This window comes from Rutidosis leptorrhynchoides, chromosome 2 (assembly GCF_046630445.1).
Source record: "Rutidosis leptorrhynchoides isolate AG116_Rl617_1_P2 chromosome 2, CSIRO_AGI_Rlap_v1, whole genome shotgun sequence".
Classification (NCBI taxonomy): Eukaryota; Viridiplantae; Streptophyta; class Magnoliopsida; order Asterales; family Asteraceae; genus Rutidosis; species Rutidosis leptorrhynchoides.
In genome coordinates, this window is record NC_092334.1 from 105,190,590 (window position 1) to 105,207,513 (window position 16,924).

At 34.9% G+C, this 16,924-nt stretch overlaps 1 protein-coding gene across 1 annotated transcript; it reads left to right on the forward strand.

Annotated features, from left to right (window-relative positions):
- Positions 1-1,357: 1,357 nt before the first annotated feature.
- LOC139891263 (alkane hydroxylase MAH1-like) lies at positions 1,358-2,990 on the forward strand. Its single transcript, XM_071874214.1, has one exon. It carries the CDS (start codon positions 1,367-1,369, stop codon positions 2,882-2,884), a length of 1,518 nt encoding a protein of 505 aa, XP_071730315.1. The 5' UTR covers positions 1,358-1,366; the 3' UTR covers positions 2,885-2,990.
- Positions 2,991-16,924: the final 13,934 nt, after the last annotated feature.

Here is a 16,924-nt window from a genome sequence, read left to right on the forward strand (position 1 = left end):
CAGATTTAATTTATGTGAGAACTCATTACCTTACATATGATATATGTTGATGGTTAACTTGTATTTAAATTTATTTTTTGGTCAATGTTGGATGGTGATAATGATATTTTGAAATTAAGTCAACGGTTTTTAAAATACCTTAATCATTCTATACTATTGCACTTATACTTTTTCCGCTCATTAATAGTTGTTCAATGCACGAGCTCAACGCTTGATATTTAACTTGCGAAACATAAATTTACAACTTTCGTGCAATGCATGGACTTATAAAACTATATAATTATAATAAAATCACAAATTTATCCTAAAATGAATGAATTGTAATCACTTGCATCCATAAATTTGCTTGAAAACAAAGGGACCAATGAGAACGCGACATGTGGTGCGAAAATCACATGTGATTGGAAAAAAAAATTTCAAAATTTTTTTTTTAATTTTTTTTCGAAAATTTTTTTTCGAAAATTTTTTTTCCCGAATTTTTTTTCGAATTTAAAAAAAAAAAAAAATCACATGTGATTGTAAACCCAATTACATGTGATTGTGCATGGCAAATCCAATCACATGTGATTGTACAATTCAATCACATGTGATTGTGCCGGTAAATCACATGTGATTGTAAAAAAAAAAAATTTAAAAAAAATTTTTTTTTTTTTAAATTTCGAAAAAAAATTTTAAAAAATTTTTTTTTTTCAAAAAAAAAATTTTTGAATTTTTTTTTCAATCACATGTGATTTTCGCGACACATGTCGCACTCTCATTGGTCCCTTGATTCTCAACTTAATTTATGGACTCAAATGAATATTCCTCTAAAATGAATAATAAAAACATCAATTTATTTCCGTGCAATATAAAATTAGTATATTTATATAAAATATCAAATTTAATATCATAATCGATATGATGTTATGTGACAAATCCATAGATTGTTAAACAAGTTTTTCTTAATAGATTTTGGGGGAAAAAATATTAAAAACTCAGAATAACTGACACATGGAAATTATTAAAGTTGAGAGGTGAAAGCTCAGGTAACTCTGGTGAGTAATATAGCTCATTGCTTTTGATCAGTTACAAGTTAGATTAAACAATTGTATCAACTTTAAAACGGAAATCAAACATGCATACATCAACATGTGTTTCACATGCAATTTAGGCTAAAATTTCTACACATGATAACCACAATATGACATTGATTTGATCAGGTTGAGTGATCAATTTCCTTTCCATCAAGACTCCTACAATACAAAGAAATTTAAACACACAATCTTATCATCAAAATATCAAACTATCAAACATAACAATGTGAAACCCATTATGTACATCTATCTACATGTATCTTGTTAATCAAAATAGTGTTTTATACTCTCCCATGATACCCCTCCAATTCTCTAACATGTTTTTCATTTTCATTGTCTTGTTAATCTCATTTGCCATGTTTATTCACAGAAGGAAGTCTTTTACTGCAACTAATTGGCCTATTGTCGGCATGGCGCCCGATATAGTCTTGAACCGTCATCGAATTTATGATTTCGCCACTTATAATCTCAAACTGCATAGTGGTACTCTTTTAGTCAAAGGTCCTTGGTTTACAAATATGAACATGCTAGTTACCTCTGATCCTGCCAACATAAACCACATTTTAAGCAAAAACTTTCATAACTATCCGAAAGGCCCCGAGTATCATGAAATCTTCGATTTCCTAGGAGAGGGTGTCTTTAACTCGGACCACGAATTATGGGAATTTCATAGGAAAACATTGTTAGTATCTTTATTTAAACATCATGACTTCTTAACTCTACTCGAAACAAATACACGAAACAAAATTGAGAAAGCACTTTTTCCCATTTTTGATTTATTCGCTTCTCGTCATCAAGAAATTGATTTGCAAGAAGTGCTTCAAAGGTTCACTTTTGATGCTACATGTGTACTACTTTTAAATTATGATCCTGAAAGCTTGTCCCTCAATCTACCCCACATCCCATGCGAAAGGGCGTTCACGGAGATCGAAGAAGCGGTTATGTGGAGACATGTAGTGCCCGAAAAACTTTGGAAGTTGCAAAAGAGATTTGGATTAGGAACAGAGAAGATTCTGAAAAAAGCTTTAATAAATTTTGATGAATTTATATACAAATGCTTGTCACTAAAAGAGGTTTATGGTGAAGAGGGTAGCGTGCTGTTAACATCCTTGATTAGATGTTACGAAGCAAAAATTGGTAATTCAAAAAACTCGAAACATTTTGCAAAAGAAACCGTATTGAATTTAATGCTTGCAGGAAGAGACACCACAAGTGCAACTCTTTCTTGGTTCTTTTATCTCGTTGCTCAACATCCGAGCGTAGAGAGGAAGATTCGAGAAGAGGTTGAAAACAAACTTGGCGGTAGAAAATGGAACACTTTGGGTGTAAAAGATTTGGGTGGACTAGTTTATCTTCATGGAAGTATATGTGAAACATTAAGATTGTACCCTCCTCTTGGTATAGAGCATAAATCACCCGTAGAGGATGATGTTCTTCCAAGTGGTCATGTTGCAAATAAGCACGCTAGAATCGTTCTATCGTTTTATTCGATGGGGAGAATGGAAAGAATATGGGGTGAGGATTGCATGGAGTTTAAGCCGGAGAGATGGTTTGAACCAGGTGGAGGGATTAAGCACGAACCGTCTTTTAAGTTCACCGCGTTTAATGCTGGGCCGAGGACGTGTTTAGGGAAAGAAATGAGTTTTGTTCAAATGAAAATGGTGGCATCTGCAATCATTTATCATTATCATGTTGAAGTGGTGAAGGGTCAAAAGGTTACTCCAAGTGAATCTATCATGCTACAAATGAAATATGGGTTGAAGGTAAGACTCCTTCCTATCAACAACAACAACAACAATCAAGGTTGCTAATTAGTAGTGTTTTGATGACTATATATAAAATATAAATTTACCAAGGTTATTTTGGTGAGTTATATGATATGATCATTAGTTCATTGTGTATGTTTTAATGAATAATTTGTGGTAAATAATTCCTTATGAGATGAGTTAATATATACCTTAAAATAATACATGTATAATTTAGAACCATGAAATCTCCTAGCATCGTTAAAAGAATTATACGTCTGCAACATAAGGTAGGTGTTTTCACGAGTCAAAACAGGGGATCAAAATCTTGACACAACAGAAAATTCATACGAAACGGAACTTGGATGGAACTTAACACGGTTAGAGAACATATGTGATCCCACTTTATTCATAGGACACCCCATTTACAATTATCGGTGGTATGACTATGGGGCTGTGTACATTTTCGCTATAAATTCGTAACAAAGAACTTTTTCTTTTAAGCTATAATCATGTTTGGAGCAACAAACACACTCTTTTTATTTAGGACTCTCACAACCTCAATGTTGATCAGTTCTCTTGATAAGGTTGATCCGTTCTCAATATTGATCGGTTCTTTTAATACCACTAGGTCAGAAGCCCTTTGGTTTAAGCTATGATATAATATTAGTTCACAGTATTTGATCTATGAACACCAGACTCTCACTCAAACAATAAATAAGAATTAATAATACAGAGAATGAGAGAACACGATTATAGAATAGAAGACAAATGATATTAATCGTGAAAAAGTGCATCTATCAAATGAACCATACGTCCCTATTTATATAAATAAAAACCAAATCTGGAGATTTGGTTTTCAAAACTACTTAGCTATAAATATGGAAAAGATAAACTAAAAACAAATCAAATTTTCTAATAACTAGGAAGTAAATTCTGGAGATAAAATCAAATCTTCAAAACAAATCTTCTTAAATAACAAGCATATCTCCAGAATATTCTATGGCTTTTGCTTCAAGAAATCTTCAAACGTTTACTCCAGCAATTCCAGAGTCTGCAACTTCAGACTCTAAACCTTCAGACTCTAAAATCTGCAAAACACTTTTGACTCATCAGATTATTATTTCTATTTTTCCCAACAATCTCCCCCTATCTGATGATGTCAAAACAACCTGTACTCCTAAACAAACATCTTTGCATACTCCCTTTCAATTAGCTTGCACTTGCCCTTCATATGAGAAATTTTCTTCAACATGCTCAGCTTGCTATGCAAGTGTTTTAACAACTGCACCCTGAAAGGAGTTGTCTGCTGTGTTTTACATCTGGACAGTAAACTGATCAACATATCAATGCTAGCCCCTTCAAACTGATCACACATAATTAACATCCTTTGATTTTCATTTGTCTTGATCATCAAAGCATCCAAATACTCAACATACTTATCATCAACAAACTCTAAATGTTCAGGAACAACATACCTTTCAACATGTCCCTTAGCTCTTCTCTCCTTCATAAACATTCCATAAAATACCTCATAATCCTTAAAACTTATAAACCCTTCTTCAAATACCAAATGTACCAGCATATAACCTCTCTTCAACACTTCTTGCACAATAACTTGATCATCTGTATACTTCTGGATACACACAGCTATGTCTTTCCACTCACAAAAACCCAATCAAACAATTTGATTCAATTTAACTCTTAATCTCCTTGCATAGCAGCAACCACAACAGCACTAGAACTTCCCTAAATATCAACAACACCACCAACCATTTGAGTATCACCAACACCTCTATCAATTATATTCTCCCCCTCAACCTGATGCTCCCCCTCAATTTGAGCTCTCTTTGATTTCTCCCCCTCAACACTTGCAAAACCTGCATCTGCAGTACCTGTACCTGCATCATCTGACCTCTTTCTTTTCTCTCCCTTTTTGACATCATCTAAAGGCAGAGAAGATATGACCTTCCAAATTTCAGTCTGTTGATTCTTGAGGGAACAAATATCAGAAGCAAGCCTAGTAAAACATTGTCTCAGTTCATCAACACCAATCATCCTTCTCTCCAGCTCAGCCAACCTGTGATTAATTTTCAGACCCTGAACCACCTGTACTAGTCAACCCCTGCATATCCCCAACCAACCTCCTTACCTCCAACAGCTCATCTTTGGAAACAAAATTATTATTAAAGTTAAGATTATTAATCTTAGACTGCACACCAGAGAGCTTGTCATCAAAACTCCTTAGTCAACTTGGTCAAAGCCTGATGTAGGCCAACCATGGTGACTGGTGCTTCAGTCTGAGAAGTAGTGCCAGAAGATAAGGGTAGGGTTGGTATGTTCTCACAGTCTTCCTGTTGTAAAGAAAGCTGATCCTTAGTCATAGAAGATTTTGAGGCCTGTATCTCACCCTGTGACATGAGTGTGATATTGGCAGCCTGTGCAAGTAAGTGTAAGGATGGAATATTTAGAGTGAGTAGTGGCAGACTTAAGTCTGGGGTAGCAGTTGGCTTGGTCATTGCAGTAGGCTGTTGAATTTGTTTATTTGAGTCCAGGATTGGAACTTCTTCATGTAAGTTAACTGAGTGGGTTTTCTCAGTGACTGTAGTGTGGGTATCCAAGCTAACTAACCTACCAGGTTCAGGCTGGGTTAAAGCACTCTTCTCACCAACCTCTAGCAGAGGTGGTGGAATTGTACGTGCATCACTTTTCCTAGTGAATTTTTGAGGTGAATTCACAAGTGCTGTAGAATCTAATTTTGTAGATATGGTGGTATTCTCAGTATGAACTGGTGGGTTCATAAGGTGGGTTGAGTGGATAATTTGCTCAGCAGCAGTGGGTGAAGATGGGTTAGAGTGAGGTGGGATTTCCTCACCCATGTCTTCAGCCTGCTCTGTTTGTGGAACATCACCAAAAAGGCTCTCGTTACTGGTTTTAGCCCCAATAAGGCTCTAGTGTGCGATTCATCCGCGGGTTACAAGCTTGTGTATTCAAAGTTGTTCCCTGTTTCGAAACAACCACACGTCGAGTAAAATTGCCGAGCCAACTAAACCCGGTGTCGGTGTAGGGCGGAAAAGATACTCGAGAATGGCAATTTGTACAATCAATTCAATTCAATTCTGGGGTAACAACTCAGACTTCGATTGCTCAGAATCTGCAGGTTGGTCTGCATGGTCAAGATTGACCCAATGCATCATAACAGAAAGTTATCAAAAAGATTGACACAATCATTATCAAATTAATACTCCTGACAAAAATTTTCAAAAAGTTACCATTAACTCCCTTCATTAATATCGAATTTGACCCTTTTATTTTAGGAAATAGAATAAAGAAAACAAAAATTTAACCTAAAAACGAAATTTAAAAAAAAACTTTATTTGACTAAAGAAGGAAACAAATTTACACACAAAAATACACTTGAGTAAACTTTCCCAGACTCTGAACAATATTACGTCACCCAGACTCTAAGAAAATAATTCAGACTCAAGAAATATCATCACTGGACAACATTTCAACAGATGGATTTAACATTCCAAGTTGTCCAAGAAGATAGAAATGTCTTTCCTCAGGAAGTGCTTTAGTGAAAATATCTGCCAATTGATCCTTAGTGCCAATATGCTTTAAAAACATTTTGCCCTTTTCAACACAATCCCTTATAAAATGATGCCTGATTTCAATATGTTTGGTTCTGGAGTGAAACACTGGATTCTCAGTAATAGCAATAGCACTCTCATTATCACACATTATTGGAGTTTTGGTCAATGTTAACCCAAAATCCAAAAGTTGATGTTGCATCCATAGTAATTGAGCACAACAACTTCCTGCAGCAACATATTCAGCTTCTGCTGTGGACGTGGCCACAGAATTCTGCTTTTTACTAGTCCAGCTGACCAATTTTCTACCTAGCAATTGACATCCACCAGAAGTGTTCTTTCTGTCTAATTTGTAACCTGCATAGTCTGCATCTGTGTAACCAATTAGATCAAACCCCGAGTCTTTGGAGTACCAAAGACCCAGGTTAGGGGTACCTTTTAAGTACCTAAAAATTCTTTTCACAGCTTTATAATGAGACTCCCTAGGATCTGATTGGTAACTTGCACAAAGACATGTAGCAAACATTATATCAGGTCTACTGGCAGTTACATATAGCCAAGATCCAATCATACCTCTATAGGTTGATTGACAAGTGAGTTTTTCAGATTCATCTTTATCAAGCTTTTCAGAAACACTCATTGGAGTTCTTAAAGTAGAACAATTTTTAAAACCAAACTTAGTTAACATGTCAGAAATATAATTACTTTGGTTAATAAAAATGCAATCAGAACTCTGTTTAATTTGCAACCCAAGAAAATAGTTTAAAGTACATAAATTGCTCATTCTATACTCTTCAGACATAATGTCAGAAAACTATTTTCTTAAGTGTGGATTAGTAGACCCAAAAATAATGTCATCAACATAAATTTAAACAAGTAACACATCACCTTTGTCTTTTTTGATAAATAAAGTCTTGTCAATGGCTCCTCTAGAAAAATTCTTTTCTAGAAGAAATGTTGACAAGGTATCATACCAGGCTCTGGGAGCTTGCTTCAGACCATACAATGCTTTCTTCAATCTGTAAACATGCTTAGGAAATTTCTTACTTACAAAACCAGGAGGTTGTTTCACATACACCTCTTCTTGCAATTTACCATTCAGGAAAACACTCTTTACATCCATTTGAAACACCTTGAAATCTTTGTGTGCAGCATATGTCAGAAACAGTCTAATAGCTTCAATTCTAGCAACAGGAGCAAAAGTCTCATCATAATTTATTCCTTCTTCTTGTCTATACCTTTGAGCAACCAATCTTGCTTTATTTCTGATCACAACACCATCTTTATCAACCTTGTTTCTGTAAACCCATTTAGTGCCAATTGCAGTTTTACCATCAGGTTTTGGAACCAATTCCCATACATCATTTTTTTCAAATTCTGTCAATTCTTCAGTCATAGCCTCAACCCAGTCATTATCAACCAATGCCTCATCTACTTCTTTAGGCTCAATCAGTGAGAGAAAACTTGAAAAGAAGCAAAAATTTGCTGTAGCAAAGTTAGACACAGGTGTCTGAGAAGAAGAACTAGGCTTAGGCAAACCTGTAGGATCCACAACATAGTCCTTAAGATGCTTTGGAGGAACTATATTTCTAGATGATTTCCTAGTAGGAACAGTGAGATCCAAAGTAGTATTTGATGACTGATCACTTTCTTGATTGACTATAGGTTCATCTTCCTGTGGAGGTTCTTCTTTTCTAATAGGAACAATGAGATCCAAAGTGGTATTTGATGGCTGTTCAATTTCTTGATTGACAACAGATTCATCTTCGGGAGGAGGTTCTTCTGTGAGAGTATTATCTGCAACTTCATTTCTCAAACTAGAAAAATTTGGTTCATCTGACTCAGACTCTGAATCCAGAGTCTGAACACTATTCCCTAAAATCAAATTTGACAATTCACCAAGTGCAGATAGTTCAATCCTGAATGACTGATCCATTTCTAAAGAACTTTTAAAAGAAACATTAATGGATTCTTCAATCTTCATTCTCCTCTATTTGAATACTCTGTAAGCTTTAGATACAGAAGAGTATCCCATAAAAATACCTTCATCAGACTTTGGCCTATTTTATCAAACTGATCCCTTTGATTCAAGATATAGCACTTACACCCAAATACATGAAAATAATGAATAGTAGGCACCTTTTTGTGATATAACTCATAAGAAGTTTTGCCATGTTTCTTCACAATCAAGGATATATTTTGAGTGTAACATGCTGTATTGACAGCTTCAGCCCAGAACCTTAGGGCAACATTTGATTGACATAGCATGGTTCTAGCTGCTTCAATAAGTGTTCTATTTCTTCTTTCAGCAACTCTATTTTGTTGTGGAGTTCTAACAGCAGAGAAATTTTGACCAATTACAGACTCCACACAAAAATCAATTAAAGTGACATTTTTGAACTCAGTACCATGATCACTTCTCAACTGTTTGACAAGAACACCCTTTTTCACCTGCTCTCTCTTGATCAAATTGATGATTTCTTCAGGAGCATCACTTTTTGCAGCTAAGAAAATAACCCATGTAAATCTAGAATACTCATCAACAATCACCAGAGTATATCTTTTCCCACCCAAACTACTAGTGTTCATTGGACCAAATAGATCCATGTGAAGCATGTGAAGTGGATCACTTATAGTAGCTAGGGTTTTTGAGGGAAACTTTGCTTTGGTCTGTTTACCCATAATACAAGCAGAACAAGGCTTATATTTCTTGAAAGGTTGTTGAGGCAAACCTCTTACAAGCTTCTTTTTGGAAAGCTCATTAATGTTTTTGAAAATGAGATGAGATAACCTTTTGTGCCAGAGCCAATTAAGTTCAGGAACAGTCTGAGAGTATAAACATGTTTCTTTTCCAGCATCAACAGAATCTAAATCCAGCATATACACATTTTGAAATCTCCAGGCTACAAGTGTTGGTCTTCCTTTAGGATCATAAAAAATACCAGTTTCTTTCTTAATCTGATCTCACAATCTTCATCAGCAATTTGACTCACACTTAGCAGATTATGCTCCAACCCTTCAACTAAAGCAACTTTCTTAAATGAAACACTTCCACCTTTAACAGTACCATAACCAATAGTCTTTGCAACTGAATTATCACCATATCTTACAGAAGGACCTTTTTCTTCAACAAACCCTACAAGATGCTCTTTGCATCCAATCATGTGTCTTGAGCAACCACTATCCAAATACCACATGTTACCCTGTTACACAAGACACAAAATAAAAGAAAATGGTTAGTTTTTAAGGGGAACCCACTTTTCAGTGGGTTCAGTTGGAGTGCTCTTCACTCTCCAGACAAAAGCTTTGTTTCCAATCCAGATCAACTTTTTCTTTACTGTTTTCAAAACACCTTTATTTTCACAAGCTTTAGGTTTCCATATCTTCTTAATTTTCTCAGGAAAACAAGATGTTCTTTTAACTGAAGGTTTTTCTTGACTCTTGATTTTTTCATTGAGTTTTGAAATTTTCTTTTTGAGTTTTTGAATAGTCTTAGCTTGTTTTGACTTTGACCTTCTTTTAGTTAACACTTTTGGATCTGGACAAGTGTCAGTCTCAGAGGATGATTCAGAGTTATTATTGTAACTTGACTCTTGGGTGTCAGACTCTAGGTCAGAACATACAATGTTATCTTGAGAGACTAAAATGCTAGAGTCTGAAGGTTTCAAAAGTTCAGACTCTAATGGATTTTTACTCTCAAGTATTATAGTCTCAGAAGATTCAACTGGATCTAATGACCTTACAAAAGCATTGGTTAAAATCTTTTTGTCACCATCAAATTTTACGAAAGTGTTTGGTAGAATGTCAGGTTTGAATACACTTGGATCAACTTCCACATTATTATTTAATATGTAGTTTTCACCTAGTATAGCTTTGACATCATTTGGAATTTGTTTGGCAATAGCATCAGAATTCTTTTTGGAAGATACACACCAAGATTTACAAATTGATTCATAGTGTTTTGACCTTTTCATTGATCTTCCTAATTCAGTATTTAATCTTTTAGTTTCTTCTGTGTATGCCATTTTATAGGTGTCAAGTTCAACCTCATATTTTTTTAAGTCTTTAATTTCAGCATCTTTGTCTTTGATGACATTTTTAAGATCAAAAATTTGTGTTCTTAACCTATCAATATCTTCTAAACACCACTTAAAGTCAAGCAACAAGTACTGAAACATTCTCACTTTTTCATTATTAAGATAATTCACAAAGTTGTGTACCTTATAGGCAGAAGCTTTATTGCAAGTAGAGTCCTTATCCATCATCTCAACAGCTTTCAGATCTTCCTCAAACTTGCTAGAACCACCATCCCTTTCAATTACAGCCATATATGGAGTAGTAATAGTACTGATAAGAAAAATATGGATCGTTTTAAAGATCACCGAGATAGGATTTACACCTTTTCCGCTCTGATACCAGTTATTAGTTCACAGTATTTGATCTATGAACACCAGACTCTCACTCAAACAATAAATAAGAATTAATAATACAGAGAATGAGAGAACACGATTATAGAATAGAAGACAAATGATATTAATCGTGAAAAAGTGCATCTATCAAATGAACCATACGTCCCTATTTATATAAATAAAAACAAAATCTGGAGATTTGGTTTCCAAAACTACTTAGCTATAAATATGGAAAAGATAAACTAAAAACAAACCAAATTTTCTAATAACTAGGAAGTAAATTCTGGAGATAAAATCAAATCTTCAAAATAAATCTTCTTAAATAACAAGCATATCTCCAGAATATTCTATGGCTTGTGCTTCAAGAAATCTTCAAACGTTTACTCCAGCAATTCCAGAGTCTGCAACTTTAGACTCTAAACCTTCAGACTCTAAAATCTGCAAAACACTTTTGACTCATCAGATTATTATTTCTATTTTTCCCAACATATAATTCTAACAATAATGATAACATTACTAAAATAACCCCTTCTTATTCAAAAGATAGTTCCAGTAAAAAAAAAGGTGAACTTGTTTTTGACAAAAAAAAAGTAATGAAACGTACGAACTTTTATATATATATTGGCTCATTATAGAATCAAAACTTATGATCAGGAAAAAGAATCAAATTATGGCGAATCAATTAGATATTGATAGGTAAGCTTCAAAGGAACAAAAATTGAGAGAACACGTAAATTGTGTAACAAAAACTATGCTGCACCTAGGAGAGATCCATCAAATGGGTTTCTAACTCCTAAAACTATAATTTTTTTGGAATACGACCCTGTACAAATTACAAGCTAAACAGTACTTAAAAACTTGATGAAGATGCAGACTAAAATCATTAACTTTAATAATTAAGCCATTCTTATCAATATCGCATATTATTGCTAGCTTCATTAATCATATTCATATTCATATTCATATTCATATTCATATTCATATATGTTTATTAAGGTTATTTTACGACTTTACAAGCATTGCTTTAATCCATAACGGTTGATAGATTAATGAAGTCGATAGCAAACAAAAGCTATTTGTTTTGCTTTATTGTCGGCTTTAAGCCTTTAATAGTTTACACATTACAGTTTGTCCTATTTGTATACAGTATTCTACTACTCCTAATAAATTGAAAGATGAATGACTAATAGATAAAAACTTGACGCCAACTGATTTTTTAATACTAATAATTGGGAAAGAGGGGTTTGTCGTTTTGATCCCTTAAATGTCGTTTAATAGTTTGGTCAACAAATATAGGCAGCAGTGGCAGCAGCGCAAACACTTGGGCCTTGGCCCAATTACCTCATCACTAGTTATAAACTATAAAGAAAGTGAGGAAAAATACGTGAGAAGAGCAAAAAAGTTACAGTATTTTTTTTTTTTTTTTTGGAGAGAGAAAATTTAATAAATACCAATCTTTCTAAATTATATGGAGGTAGTTATCAAATGACATGGATGTCCACCTCACCTTGCCAAGTCAGTTTGTGAGAATTTATTTGTAAAATATATGTGGCCATATCATTTCTCTTTGGTCATAAATTATTGGTAAAGAGCTCTTTGAGGTTTGAGAAATGGAGTATTATTACTTTGGGCTACTCACTATGTTGGCCGGCACATGTAGTCATTTTCTCCCATAAATAATTTATCTATCTATCTATATCTATCTATCTATATCTATATCTATACTATACATTATAAGAAAAGTTTAATTGACATACTCCGTATATATTAAATTCAAAATACTTAATCTTGACCATTGGATTAAACTATTGACAAACACTACCCCCATCGAAAGCCAATTTAGGGTTAGTAGTACGACGACTCATTTACAGATAATTTTTTCATGGTCATTTCGGGTTGTTAGTTGATTTTGAAGTTTTTAATTTTGATCTTTATAGATACAAGGTTGGTGGGTCAATCTTTGCTGTATCATCATCATTAATTTGAAAAACAAAGGTTAGTTGTTATAATATTTTTGTTATGATTTAATGATTTAGGGTTCTTATTGTACAACGATGAATGTGTATATCGAAATTCAATTTAGGGTTAGTAGTACAACGACTCATTTAAAGTTACCTTTTTCATGGTCAATTGGGTTTGTTAGATGTAATAAGAATAAGAATTGCTACTGATAAGCATTGTCTACTTGTGTGCTAGATTGTTTTTTTCACCATTTCTATGTTTATCATAAATGATTCAAATGATATTTCACTTGTTATTTGTTGATACTAAAAAAGTGATTCTCTCTAAACATGCTTCTAAAAGTTTGGTTAAAACTATAGTGTAATTGAGATAGTAATACTTATACTATGCTACTTTCATTCATCAAAGATGACACTGGAATAAACGAGAATTTTCTCAGCAAAACAGGTCAGTTGTTAGTAATAGCAATTTTTTGTCGATATATATGCAAGAACTTAACTTGGGATATGGTCATGTCATTTGCTTGACTGCAGTAGAAAAACTAAATGGGATTTAGCTGTTTATGGGCCTGATATGTGCCAAAACAACTTTGTTTTGATTTTGTTGGGTGCAGGCCAATCGAAACGCTCTTCTGATGATGTGACGAGTGCCACTCAACCTCCTAAGGGTATATGTCTTGAAAATATTGGGAATAACATGTACGTTGATATGGTTCCACACCCAGATGGATCAAACCGTGTTTTTGTGTGTAACCAACAAGGTAAGATATGGTTAAATGTGGTTCCTAAGGTAGGTTCTTCACCCATAATGGTAATTTGGTTGTGTCCATCTAGTTGTCTAAATGGGTGGGTTTATAGTGATCAAGGTGGAAACCCTTGGCTAAGAGTGTTGGTGTCGGATTCTCTTAGAGAGAATGGGCGTTTGTGTGTTTGTATGCCTATATGTATATAGGTGATTACTTGCTCGGATGCGATGACGGTGGTTGTACATACATGGCTTATGCGTGCAAACCAAGGTGAGTGGAATAATTATATGTATGTGTATATAATATGTTTGCTTGCAGGTGATGCGGCGAGTGATATCCGGGCGTGCAGATTCACTCTTCGCCGGCTACGGGATTGATGTGGCGAGTGATGTCCGAGCGTGAGAGCTCACTCTTCGTCGGTCACGGGATTGATGTGGTGAGTGATATCCGTAACGATTCACTCTTCATCTATCACGGGATGCAATGTGGTAAGTGCTATCCGAAAGGATACACTTTTCGTCCACCACGATTGTGTTGTGACATGGGGCAAGTGCAACCCAAAAGAATTCACTTTTCATCGGCCACATATGATGAATAATGTTATATCATATGATTTATAACATTATTGCGTATGGTTAACGATATTGTGTGATTGTTTATTTTGCATATTATATTGTGACTATATGATATTTGTGGTGCTAGCGTTGTATGTGTTGTTTTGCATTGTATGTGTAAGTAATTGCAAGTAAGTGAATTATATATGTATATGTATAATTATTTCATTCACTAAGCTTTATGCTTACTCCCTCGTTGTTTACCTTTTTATAGGTACTCGTTGAATGTCTTGGAGATTTCTAGTAGCTAGACTAGAATGCTAGGAATTTGCTTGAGTTTGGCGGAATGACTTGTAGCCTTTGGACTTGGTGTTGAGTCCCCAAAATAATTAAGGATTTAATTATGACAAAACATAATCTATTTGCACTAAAATTTTATGTGCAGCCAGCACAAATTTGTTTATGTATAGACAACAGATTTCGCTGTGTCAAGTGTTCAGTATGCTGCCTAGTCTACCAGCACAAGGTAGACAGTATTCTTCAAATTAGCACAGGATGTGTACCCAGCAATTTAAGAATATAAAGTGACTCAGCAATGAAGAACCAGCATAGCTAGAATGCAGCTTACTACACAAGACAACTATGCTACATTATAAGCATAGTGGTTTCCTGAGTGGTCTTCATCAATTGTACAATTCAACAGAAGTCAAAGACAAAGTTGAACAGAAAAGGACACGTGTCGGCCGCTGACAAGTGACCTTACAAGACTACGTGGGAATGTAGAAGTTTAACGCATGTGCAGACATGTGTTATCCTTTGTCAACGCCTAGGGAACACACCATTCTATTTATTTTAATCAAATAGTGGTGCCAAACCGAATTGTGGTGTTCCTGCAAATAGCTACTAAAGAGGAAAGAGGAGAGCACGCTCTCTGATGCAGTTGTCTCCACAAGTACAGACATCCTATGTACCAGTAGACAATAGAATAATTACACGGTCATTAGGACTACTATAAATTAATGCATCCACTATTGTAACAACTAGTAGTGTGGGTTTGTTTATTTAGAGTCCAAAACGTGTAATAGCTTAGAACACCCTTTGTAGCTATACTTAGGTAAATCTGTATCAACCAACTATCATTCTGCCGAGAATAGTTGTAATTCTTTGTGATTTAATCAATAAAGAATAAACCGTTGAAAAACTACCTTTGACTCTATTTAATTTACTTGCTTGAATACTAAACTGTGTCTTAACTGTTAAGTTAATTAAAAGAATTGTATTCACCCCCTACAATACTCTTGTTGTTTATCAAGGGACCAACAACTGGTATCAGAGCTTCAGTTTTGATAATTTAATATCTTGGATCTGAATTCTCTCATGACTGCATATTCAAATACAGCTTACCTTGAAAATGGTTCATCCAATAGACCACCCAAATTTGATGAAGATGAGTATGAAACTTGGAAGGCAAGGTTCATGCTTAACCTGAAGTCTATTGACCAACTCATGCCTGGTATTGCCACAGATGGTCCGTTTATCCCAACTGAGACTATTGATAGTATTCCAGCTACTATTGACACTCCTGCCATTCCTGGCAGAGAGGTTGTTCTCACTCCAGCTAAATGGGATGCTGAGGACAAACGTCGTGTTGGACTTGACCCTAAGATCAGAACTCTGTTAGCTATAACATTACCTAACCACCTGTTCAAACTGATTAAGGGAAAACTGAATGCTAAGCTTATGTTCGACTATCAAGATGTAACTTATGAAGGCATGGATGATGTTAGGCAGAACAAGATTATTGCTTTGAAAAGAGAGTATAAAATGTTCTTTGCCTTTAAAAATGAGACCCTTAAGCAAACCTTCATTAGGTTTAACTCCTTAGTTGCTGACCTGCTTACTTTGAAAATCACATATACTGATTTTGAACAAGTAAACAAATTTATTGACTCACCGTCTGCTAAATGGAAACCTATGACTGACCCTCTAAAAACCACCCAGACTTTAAAGAACTTTAACATGTCTTCTCTCTATGGTACACTTTGGAACCATGAGAAGGCAGAAGCTAAACTTGAACTAAACTTAAAAGAAAACTTTAAGTCTGCCCCCACCACTTCAAAATCTTCTAAAACAGATGATACTGCTCTTATTGCTGCTGCTAAAAGAAAGCTCAAAAGGCTTTACTGGTTCAAAAGTTAACAGCAGAAGAAGAGTCAGCTGAAGATGATGTGGAGAGTGGTACTGGGTCTGAAGAGAGCAGTGATGATGAAAATGATATGGAAGGGTTTGCTGAAGGTATGGCTTTGCTGGCTAGGCAGTTTAAAAAGTTCAATTGTAATAGAACCAGCAAGTCATACAAAGGGAGTAAGAAGCCGAGTGCTAGGTATAATAGCAAATCAGTCAAAGGTCCTAAATCTGAGTGTTACAATTGTGGGAAGGTTGGACATTTTGCTGCTGAATGCATGTCCAGGAAACCTTCAATCTCACATACTAACTCTTTCTTAAAAGCTGATAAGTACAAGAACAAGTACAAAGCTATGAAAGCTCAGATGAAGGAGAGTGCAAAGACTGATAAGAAGGGAAAGAAGCCAGAAAAGGTTCTAGTTTCCGAGCATCATGACTGGGATGAAACCAACTCTTCTTCATCTTCTGACAGTAATACTGATGATGATGATGCTGGTTATACTTCTGGTAAAAAGCTATGTTTGATGGTCAAGGAGGTCGAGGAGTTTGATGAGGATGATAATGGTAGTACATTTGTGTCTGATATGAGGGAAGCTGACCTGAAAAAGGATTCATCTCAATGGAAAACTGAAATGCTGTATAAGGTTAATAATTTTCGA